Consider the following 11,550-nt stretch of genomic DNA (forward strand, 5'->3'; position numbering starts at 1 on the left):
GATAAAGCCATTTACAAGCAACACAAATGTATGACACAGCAAATGTTTCTGTAGTTACATTTCTGCAAGGGCGTAGATTTGGCTTGAACATCTGTGCGTGCATGTTTGTGTGTGTACATGTGTGTGCGTGTTTGTGTATGTGTCACATTGTGGATGTTTTATAGTCTCACACCTTCATTTATGTGTGTTCTGCATTGTATCTGATTTATTTATTTTTTTGTACAAAAAAAAAAAAAAAAAAAAAAAAGCTCTGTGTCATAGTCTCACCCATTCATTTCCTATGGCAGGTCAAATTTGACCCGAACAGTTGCAGCATGAAGCATTTACTTCCATTAATCATGGTATAAATATTGTGGGGTGGGGATTATTGGGGGTGTTACCTACCCCCCCGAAATCTACGCCCCTGCATTTCTGTATTGTATTTCAATTAATATATTGTATTGTTGGATCAGATTAGATCTTGAGTAAACTAGATAGTGTTTTAACATCCAATCAATTACATACAACTCTTACAAAATCATTTTCATTGAAAAATGAAGTCGTGTTTTAAAGGAATATTCCGGGTTCAATATAGTTTATGCTCAATCGACAGCATTTGTGGCATAATGCTGATTATCAAGGTTACAGTGAGGCACTTGTGTTGAACTTGGAATATTCATTTAAGACCATTTCTGAACTATGTATTTTGTCAAAACGTTTTCATAAACATTAAACATTATAATGTCAATGTAACTGGTGGAGCGTCAGAGAGCAGCGCTTTGACAGTGCAGATTTTTGTCCAGTTGGCGGAGCTGTTCCATGAATCCAGAGTTTGGACAGATATTTCTGTGTTCAGCAACTGCTTTAATGGCCTGCACCAGCGTCATGTTTTCATGAATCATCAAATACGCCAACACCAGTGTTGATGAGCGACTTAAACCCATAGCACAGTGCACAAGCACCTTACCTACAGAGAAACACAATATGTTTTACCTACAGCAAAGTATAAGCGTCTTACTTGCAAAATAATGAAAATGTAAAAATAGATCCTGCAAATATAATTACTGCATATTATTTAAAAATGTTTGCATGCACAAAACATAATGTGTGTTTCCTCTTCTTACCTCCAGGGGTGCTCATGACACTCTTAATAAATTTGGCGGCAGAGTAGAAGAAGTGGCTTAAGTCGAATGAGGGCATGTCAAACGCCTCCACGCCGTGATATGTGATTTTAGTGTCTCTGTAAAAACTCGCCCCCGTGTTGACGTTGAACTTCCCATGAGCTGCGTTCAGCACATGTGTGATGTTTAAAGATTGTAGCATATGTTTGTCTTTGGCTGCGTACCTGAAAAACATCCAATCACAACAAATTCAGACAGAACACAGTGTGATATATTATGTGGTGCGATACACGTGTCGCGGCAGTTCTGAGGTGAAATGTCCACTGTGTGGCACTAAAAGCGAGTGGAATGTTCTCCCAAACAGATGAGGTTTTTAAGGTTAACACTCTATCGAGTTTTAAATGAACAAAACTGACCTCCCAACCCTAAGCCTTCAACCTAAACCTATCCGGTAGTGTCAGAAAAAGCACATGTGAGATGAAAACACAACCACGTCATTTTGTGGTGTTCTCTGACACTTTGAACTCACATGTCGACTTGTGTGCTCTTCAGGACTCGTACTCCGGTCCTTTACATCACAAGTGCAACACTCTATCAGTTGAGCTACCACACAATTATGTAATGCAAATGTTAAAACAACTCATGCGCTATAGTAAAAGTGTTTAGATGTCGTAAGATAGCATTGTGTGAGGAACAGGGAGAAAAGTAAGTATTTATAAACTGATAATCAGCTGTTTTATTCGTGATTTGTGTGAATAAATGTCATTGTTGTTGTAGCGCCTCTATTGTTCATTTCACCAGGAAAATGCCGTGAGACGTACAATGAGGTACGTAAAAATCATTTTGTATAGAAATGTGATTCTGTGAGACCTGGTAGCTTTGATTACTCTCTTAATGTCCGATCTTGGTCTTATTGTTTACGATTTATCAGTGCATGTTATTTTAAGTTAAAAAAAAATGCTTTTGCAGGGCAGAATCCCTCTAGCCACCTGTTATATAGCGACCATTTTTTCCATTACAGTGTGCTCTGTTGTATACAGAAAATGTGCATACTGTGCACAGTGTACATAGGATATACTGCATAAAATTACTTTTAAAAAGTATTCCAGAACACATACTGTAAAATATAATTTGTAACATATTCCGTTAGATTTCTCAAGGTAAATTACATAGAATTCATTATAAAATACAATCACGCCTGGTAACAGATGCATGTAAATGCAAGAAATAGCATTTTAGCTTAGCATAAAGCTAAATGTTCACATGACAATTTAGACAAGTTTAACTATATTTGCTGCTACAAACTTCAAAACCCCACAGAGTGTCCACAACAACATCCTTTTCTGATCATATGTGGATTCTGTTCATAATATGAGGCAGAAAATATATTATTTGTAGCTTTCTATACGAAGTTATAGGCTACGTTGGTTAGCATTTCATGTTAAAAAAAACCCCTAACCGCATAAAAACATTGACATGGCATGTAATCGTGTATTTATTGGATTTATGTTTCATCTGTTTTTTGAAAAGCTGTAGAAACACGATGTAGCTCTTCTATTAAGCTCCCAATGGAATGATGTCATATCCACCTTTTAACTCACAACAGCATGAACTTCTTTGAATGTAAGAAAGTGTTTCACCGCTGTTCAAATGCACTTTGGATCGCATCATTTATATGGATAAATGTTTTCCATCTGAAAGGACTAAATATTAAATGAAACAAATGACAATAAAATGCAAAGTAATCTCTTCAGTATTCTAAATACTTTTTTGAATGTAACTATTCGAATTACCAATGATTTAAATTGTAACTGTAGTTTGTATTTTAAATACGTAATCCTGTTACATGTATTCTGTTACTCCCCAACACTGAGTAAGAGTAGTATACAAGTATGCAGGGCCGTAACCACAATATATTTTGAGGGGGAAAAGTAATCACCCCCCCCCCAAATAATCATATATGGCCAGATTGTCCCCCCCACTAATTGATATCCATGTTGCTGTTCTGCTACACCGCTCGTCAATGTCATATGAGATAGCCAATCAAATCGATGATTCATGTAAAGAGTGTTTGTGTCATGTGAGATGTTAGTATCTAACTAATCATGCAATATTTGCCCACTGTTTTATGACTGAAATGTACAACTGACATTAATTTCCAAGGGTGCAAACTCTATTCACCGTTTGGCGAAATTCGCCTTTTTGAATTAAACATATGTCATGTACAGCACGTGACTTGGATGCCATTCATAATTGTGAACGTGAAAACGTTAACGGAGCTGTTTTCAGCGAATCAGGCTTTAGACAAAGAGGGAATGTGTGTATATTGTAAAGAAGCTGAATAAATTTGGTAATGTGGCTGATTTTTGAAGGAGCTTTTTAGAAACTTCTCTCGACATTGTCTAAGAAAATTATATATATATATATATATATATATATATATATATATATATATATATATAAAACACAAAGTAGAGCATTATCATCACCCTCAGAACTAGAACATGGTAAGAGCTGTGACTTGTGGCTTCTATCGTGCTTTTAGGTTTTGGCAAGGATAGTGTCACATATTCTTAATTTAAAATCAATTTAAGATTTTCTAAATAATTTCTTTATGTCTTTAATTAATTCAGAATGTTGTACAGTATCTCCTAAGTGTCTTCTTTTGTCTTTTGTCTTCTTTCCCCCAGTTAAAGGAGCAGTTCACCTAAAAATGTTAAATTTACTTTTACTCACTCATTTACTCACCCTTATGTTGTTCAGAACCCATATGCTGGGGTTTTTCTTGGAACATAAAAACAGATATTTTAAGCAGCTGTATTCCATAGAATAACAGTTTATAGTTAGCAGGAGCTGTCAAGCTTCATAAAGGCCAAATATTATAAATCGTTATTTCTTTTTCACCCAATTTGGAATGCCCAATTCCCAGTGCGCTTTTTAAGTCCTTGTGGTCTCGTAGTGATTCATCTCAATCCGGGTGGTGGAGGACGAATCTCAGTTGCCTCCGCGTCTGAGACCTTCAATCCGCGCATCTTATCACGTGGCTTGTTGAGTGCGTTGCCACGGAGACATAGCGCGTATGGAGGCGTCACGCCATCCACCGCGGCATCTGCGCTCAACTCACCACGCGCCCCACCAAGAACAAGCCACATTATAGCGACCACGAGGAGGTAACCCCATGTGACTCTACCCTACCTAGCAACCGGGCCAATTTGGTTGCTTAGGAGACCTGGCTGGAGTCACTTAGCACGCCCTGGGATTCGAACTAGCGAGCTCCAGGGGTGGTAGCCAGCGTATTTTGCCACTGAGCTACTCTGAGTGACTCGTGCATTATACTCCAAGCTTTCTGGGGCCACACAACAGCTATGTGTTATATGGACTACTTTTATGGTATTTTTATAATGATTTATAAGCTCTAACCCTCAATATGAGCTGTTTTTGTATGGAAAAGAGCAGCGTTAGGATTCTTGAAGAAAAGATTGTGCATAAAGATCCTACTGGGAGGAAAAAACAATAAGGGACAACTTGAGGGCAGTAAATAATTTTATGTATTTTCTTTTTGCTTGCCAGCTGAAACAGTCAAGCCATTTTACAGATACATCAGTGATGAAAAGAAGTTCAAATTATATTCATCTTTTCTTTGAGGCAGCACAAAAAAGAAAGAAAAGATGACTGAAACAGCAAATTGCTAGCAATACAAACACAGTATTTGTCTTGTACTGTGTGAACTTCTTTTAAAACCAGAAATTATACAATTTTGGGCCTTTACCAAGGCCGCAATTCAAGCCTTTATTCAGAAAATGATTGCATTCAGCGCCTTTACTATATTAAAGGACCAAAGAGGACCATTATATTTGTGACCTCAACACCCGTGACCCCCAAAATGGTTTGGTCCCCCCCAATGTTTAAGACATGGTTACGGCCTTGCAAGTATGCTATTTCAAACATGGCTAGTCCAATCTTTTTCTATTTTTCTTACATGTCTCCGATGTATATTCCAGGTCTGACCTCATCCAGGTGTCCGCTGGTGCCCGGTTTGATCCACAGTAATCTCTGGAGTTCAGAGGTGGGTGGAGTCTCGTATCTGACGTCCCCTCCATCACCACATCCCAGATGACTGCCGTTCCGTGGCATATCTGACCACATCTGTCCGCTGCTCACCTCACCTGCTGCCAGGTATGGATGGGAACTGTAAAGAATTTACAGACTTTGATTCCACTTTATATTTCCCAATAACTGGTACAAACTACATCCAAAAATACCATCCTGGTATTATAGAATCGTGTTACTATACCTACATTTTTGCTAAATGAACTGTACGTGCCTTGTTGTGTGTATCGCGGCAGATTCCTGGTGAAATGAACACTAGAGGCGCTACAACAACAATGACTTTTATTCACTTTCTCACAAATCACGACAGATTATCAGTTCATAAACACTTACTTTTCTCTCTGTTCCTCACACAATGCTATCTTATGACATTTAAACACTTTTACTATAGTGCATGACTCATTTTAACGTTTGCATTACATAATCAACTACATTTACAAGCTTGTTCGAGTGTGATCAAATTGCTCAGTAGCTCAACTGATAGAGTGTTGCACTTGTGTAAAGGAAGTATGAGTCTTGAAGAGCACATGAGTCGACACGTAAGCCCAAAGTGTCATAGAAGCACCACAATATGACATATTGTGTTTTTCATCTCACATGTGCTTTTCCTGACATTATCGGTTAGGTTTAGGTTTAAGGTTTAGGGTAGGGAGGTCAGTTTTCTTGATTTAAAACTCGATAGAGGATTAACCTTAAAAACCTCATCTGTTTGGTTGAACATTTACAGCAACTTGCTTTTCACCTCGAAAATGCAGCGATATGTGTAATGAACCTCTTAATATAATTTAGCAAAAATGTTGCCACAGTCATGTAATTTATATAAGATCAGGATGAAAAGTACTGTATACTCACAACACCCTAGCAACACCTTAGCAACACCTTAGCAAATACAGGTAAACAAACAGTATGTTCTTTCAGGTTAATAACTAGTATTAAATGATAATATACACTAGCCTACATGTCATTATATGTTACAATCAAACTTTAGTTCCCATTTTAAGATAACTCATGCATTTGAATGAATCTAAAACACATTTTAAGCACATTAAAAACAACTAGTTCTGCAAACAGACTCACAGTTGAGGAACCGCTCGTCAGCGCGCGTGTGTGTGTATGATGTGTTGTCCAAAGCAGTGGGAAGACACCGAGCTGACGACATTATCTATTTATATATTTTCAATTCTTGTTACCAGACTCTACTGCAAGCACTTTCATCAGGGTTCCTAGACTACCCTGCTAGGAAAGTAAAAGTATCTTAAACCAGTCTGAGATAGACTGGTTTAAGATAAGCTGACTATAAGGTCTTGTGATTATAACTGATAAATAGAGGTACTGTACAATTATGATTTTTTTTAATGCACTGCAGTCCCTCTCATCTGTGTCCGAGTAACAGTGACTTAAATTAGACAACCTCATTCCCACAGCGGCAAGATAAAAATACATCACCTCTTTCTAAACTGTAAAAAAAAACGATTTAGCCTTTTAGTTATTATAAATTTAAATGTAGAGTTGGAATAGCTGCCCTGGATTAATCTTGTTGAGATAACTCAATTATCCAAGTTTGTTTTGTCTGAACTTTGTATAAGTTATTGAGCTTAGAAAAACCATTCAGCTGAAATAAAAATTGTAAGTCATATAATTAAAAAATGCAAATGTAGTTGTTACCATCAAATGGCAGTTTATTTTACCTCTAACAATGGGATGGCCCCAACTACTTCTAGGTTATCAGTAATGAAAAGTAATTGAACGTCTATATTCAGTTTAAATTGAATTAGAATGAGTGAAGTTCATTGAACTAAGAAAGTCAAATTTACTTCAAAAGACATTAAAGGAATATTACGGGTTCGAGCATTTGTGGCATAATGTTGATTATCACAAAAAAAAAAAAAAAAAAAAAAAAATTTTGACTCGTCCCTCCATTTCTTTAAAAAAAAAGAAAACGAGGTTACAGTGAGACATTTACAATGGAAGTCAATGGGGCCAATTTTTGGAGGGTTTAAAGGCAGAAATGCGACGCTTATAATTTAATAAAAGCACTTACATTAATTCTTCAGTTATTATTTGAGCATAAGTTGTTTAAATCATCATATATATATATATATATATATATATATATATATATATATATATATATATATATATATATGTATGTATGTATATGTATTTTACTGTGAAAGTATATCATGTACTGTCATGACAATATATATAACAAGCATTAAACACCCCATCATGTTAAATTTTACAATATTTTCTCTGTAAATTATAATGTAACTCATTTAACTTATACATTTAACTGATAGATGGATAGAAAGATAGAAAGACAAACAGATAGATAGATAGATGACAGACAGACAGACAGATAGATAGATAGAAGACAGACAGACAGACAGATAGATAGACGACAGACAGACAGACAGACAGATAGATAGATGACAGACAGACAGACAGACAGATAGATAGATGACAGACAGACAGACAGATAGATAGATAGATAGATAGATGACAGACAGACAGACAGACAGACAGACAGATAGATGACAGACAGACAGACAGACAGACAGACAGATAGATAGATAGATAGATGACAGACAGACAGACAGATAGATAGATGACAGACAGACAGACAGACAGATAGATAGATGACAGACAGACAGACAGATAGACAGATAGATAGATAGAAGACAGACAGACAGACAGATAGATAGACGACAGACAGACAGACAGACAGACAGATAGATAGATGACAGACAGACAGACAGACAGATAGATAGATGACAGACAGACAGACAGATAGACAGATAGATAGATAGAAGACAGACAGACAGACAGATAGATAGACGACAGACAGACAGACAGATAGATAGATAGATGACAGACAGACAGACAGACAGATAGATGACAGACAGACAGACAGACAGACAGACAGATAGATAGATAGATAGATAGATGACAGACAGACAGACAGATAGATAGATGACAGACAGACAGACAGATAGATAGATAGATAGATAGATAGATGACAGACAGACAGACAGACAGATAGATAGATAGATAGATAGATAGATAGATAGATAGATAGATAGATAGATAGAAGACAGACAGACAGACAGACAGACAGATGACAGACAGACAGACAGATAGATAGATAGACAGATAGATAGATGACAGACAGACAGACAGACAGATAGATAGATAGATAGATGACAGACAGACAGACAGATAGATAGATAGATAGATAGATAGAAGACAGACAGACAGACAGACAGACAGACAGATAGATAGATAGACAGATAGATAGATGACAGACAGACAGACAGACAGACAGATAGATAGATAGATAGATAGATAGATAGATAGATAGATGACAGACAGACAGACAGACAGATAGATGACAGACAGACAGACAGAAAGACAGACAGATAGATAGATAGATAGATAGATAGATAGATAGATAGATAGATAGACAGATGACAGACAGACAGACAGACAGATAGATGACAGACAGACAGACAGAAAGACAGACAGATAGATAGATAGATAGATAGATAGATAGATAGATAGATAGATAGATAGATAGATAGATGACAGATAGATAGTATTATATTTTTTTATAATATTTATACACACACACACACACTTATTTTACAGTAAAGATGCATTTATTGTTTTATGTATATTATTCTCTTAATATAATTTGTCATCATCTATGGTAAAATAATAAAATATAGTTTTTACAGTAGCATTTTCACATTCTTTTTCAGTTAAATTACTAATTTTATATTAAAGTTCATGTTAAAATGACACTTTACATTCAGAGTACAAATGTAAAGACTATAAAGTGTTTAGCTTTATTTTAGCACAACAAAACAGAAGCTAGTATCTGCCTTCAAGAAGTGTGAGATCAGCCTTTCAAAAAACAACTTCAACAAATTCCTGATGCATTTAAAGAGTTCAGGTTGATGATGCTGGAATGTCTGCGTTTAGTAAAGTGTGTTTAACCAGACCAGCGTAGAGTCGCATCAAGAGCCCGTAGCTGTTTGAGAAACCCTCGGTTTGGGAAGATCCAGCGGTGCTGCTTGACAGTTTTAATAGCATCCAGTAAGGAAAGACGCTGGTGTATCATGAGATAAGCCAACACCAGAGACGCAGAACGACTCACTCCCACCGCACAATGAACCAACATCCGTGCTGCAGCAAACAAGAGAGAATTCTGTTCACAGTTCGTATATCAGCTTTCAGTCTGTTAAATCATAGCTAATAGAAATGTGCTTAATTGTAGACCATTGGTTGCCCCACAGACTTCCACTGTAAGTACATTTGAGAAGAATGTAAACAAAACAATAAAGGGATTGTTCAAAAGGAGAAGTTTATGGGACAATCTCAGAATGTAATGGCTGCTTTTACCTCCCGGAGAACTGAGCACCTCCTGAATGTAATCAGCACAAGGATGAAAGTAAACAGACAAGTTGAACGATGGCGAATCATCTGCTGGGACTCCGTAGTACTCGACTGTTGACCCATAAAACTCATGACTGCCCTGACAGTGCATCTTTCCATGAGCGGCGTTCAGGACGTGAGTGATGCCCAGCTTCCACAGAATGAACCGATCATTGGCTACAGACCTGAATATCACAAATGCACAGATGTTATAATTTCCCTTTACCACCAAGTGATTTCTGGGTATATATATGATGCCCATAAAAACTCCCTAAATCTAGAAAACTAGTAGGCGTATTCATTTCAAGAGGAATTGAAGAGCGACCATGATGCTGGTTCAAATACTGCTTAATTTAGTGTTCGAAATGACTCCCATCTAGGGTTGGGAATCAAAAATCGGTTCTTTTTCGGAATCGGCCCCCATCAACATGAATACCGGAACCGAATGATTTCCATGACGTTCAGGTCAGTTTTACGGTTCTCGATCGTGTGTTCTGCGAACGGAACACGGGACACTGACAATGTTTCCTGCACTACCATTCAGCGGTACTGCAGCGCTGCTATTAAAGCCAGCGTCCGATTCCTGAATTCCTGAACGACCCAATTTCCAATGTCCACACGGACACTTCATAAGCGCTTAATATGCTTCTCATCTTCTCACGCGCATATGTGTTTCACGTGAGCGTCGCGTGTGCTATCTCTGGTGCATGCAAGTGCGTGCGAGTCCAGCAGGCTTCCTGATATTTAGCGGGATTACTCGCTATACTCAATCCGGCTTCTCTCGATAACGCGGCGCAGACCACAACTTAATTGACCCGTTTGAATTTAGCGCATCAAGTGTAGTATGATTCCTGAACGAATGACTCTCATGAGCCAGTTCTGTTGAATCAACGACACAAAACATACATAATCATAACAAAGGGGCCTGGGTAGCTCAGTGGTAAAGATGCTGGCTACCACCCCTGGAGTTCGCTAGCTCGCTAGTTCGAATTCCAGGGTGTGCTGAGTGACTCCAGCCAGGTCTCCTAAGCAACCAAATTGGCCCGGTTGCTAGGTAGGGTAGAGTCACATGGGGTAACATAAAAACATAATCATAACCAGAATTGTTAAATTCCTTACGATTCCCATGTCTATTCACATCTATATAGTTTCAAACAGACAGTCAGTCACCTAGGAAGAGATTATGGCTGCGTATCAAAACCTTTTTGAGGCATCAACGTAAAAAATATTTTTGGGACATTAATATTGGCACATTCGAACATTAATGTATGATGTCCACAAATGCTGTCCAGATAGGCAGCTTACTAGGCTTTGAAACAGCCTATGACTCACATGTCACCCAGGAACATGTTGGGCCAAACTTCATCCACATGATTTCCACTTCTCTTCCCTCCAAACAGTATTTTCTCCAGTTCTTTAACAGAGGGCGTTTCACGAGCTTCATCCATTATACGCTCATCATGGAGCTTCATATAATTCTTTCTTTCTCTCACACTCTTTTAGTAATGACTCTTTGTTTCTCTCTCTGTCTCTGGAAAAATGTACGTGTCATACTGTATCTGCTGTTGTCCAGCATGAAGGCACAGGTTTATTAAAGTGACAGGAGCAGGTGCAGCTCGTAATCTAAAATTAAACCAGCTTCTTATAGTCAGAACTGTGGAATATGACATTCAGATTAATATGATTCATCCTGACCTGATCCTACATGTGTAAAACAGGAAAAAACACCCACAGACTTAGATTGAAATAACCTGGAACACCCTAGTAACCGCACAGCAGCACGCTAGCAACTGCATAGCAACATCTGGCAAGTTTTTAACAGGCAAGTACTACTCACATTTTTTTTTCCTTTCAGAAACTGTAAATATCTAGTATGATTTAAAAGTTAAGCATTCCTTAAAAT

At 37.6% G+C, this 11,550-nt stretch overlaps 2 protein-coding genes across 2 annotated transcripts; both read right to left on the reverse strand.

The window, feature by feature from the left end:
• Positions 1-6,403, reverse strand: LOC127423552 (dual specificity protein phosphatase 13-like). The gene is made up of 4 exons (XM_051667974.1): positions 6,288-6,403; positions 5,080-5,269; positions 1,104-1,324; positions 1-946 (listed from the first exon to the last, which is right to left on the reverse strand). Exons 1-4 carry the CDS (start codon positions 6,367-6,369, stop codon positions 744-746), a joined length of 696 nt encoding a protein of 231 aa, XP_051523934.1. The 5' UTR covers positions 6,370-6,403; the 3' UTR covers positions 1-743.
• LOC127423559 (dual specificity protein phosphatase 13-like) lies at positions 5,239-11,203 on the reverse strand. Its single transcript, XM_051667984.1, has 4 exons — positions 10,980-11,203; positions 9,615-9,832; positions 9,210-9,398; positions 5,239-5,289 (listed from the first exon to the last, which is right to left on the reverse strand). Exons 1-4 carry the CDS (start codon positions 11,117-11,119, stop codon positions 5,258-5,260), a joined length of 579 nt encoding a protein of 192 aa, XP_051523944.1. The 5' UTR covers positions 11,120-11,203; the 3' UTR covers positions 5,239-5,257.
• Between the last annotated feature and the right edge of the window lie 347 nt (positions 11,204-11,550).

The sequence above is a fragment of the Myxocyprinus asiaticus genome, chromosome 32, assembly GCF_019703515.2.
Source record: "Myxocyprinus asiaticus isolate MX2 ecotype Aquarium Trade chromosome 32, UBuf_Myxa_2, whole genome shotgun sequence".
Lineage (NCBI taxonomy): Eukaryota > Metazoa > Chordata > Actinopteri > Cypriniformes > Catostomidae > Myxocyprinus > Myxocyprinus asiaticus.

Bases quoted from the DNA above. Each gene is read 5' to 3' on its own strand.
- LOC127423552 (XM_051667974.1), bottom strand. From the start codon at position 6,369: ATGTCGTCAGCTCGGTGTCTTCCCACTGCTTTGGACAACACATCATAC. The intron at 5,270-6,287 runs GTGAGTCTGTTT...CATACCTGGCAG, and splicing joins TGACGAGCGGTTCCTCAACT to CAGGTGAGGTGAGCAGCGGA. The intron at 1,325-5,079 runs GTAAGAAAAATA...GATGTTTTTCAG, and splicing joins GGAATATACATCGGAGACAT to GTACGCAGCCAAAGACAAAC.
- LOC127423559 (XM_051667984.1), bottom strand. From the start codon at position 11,119: ATGAAGCTCCATGATGAGCGTATAATGGATGAAGCTCGTGAAACGCCC. The intron at 9,833-10,979 runs GTGAGTCATAGG...TGTGATATTCAG, and splicing joins AACATGTTCCTGGGTGACAT to GTCTGTAGCCAATGATCGGT. The intron at 5,290-9,209 runs GTTAAACACACT...AATTCTTTACAG, and splicing joins TGCGACTCTACGCTGGTCTG to TTCCCATCCATACCTGGCAG.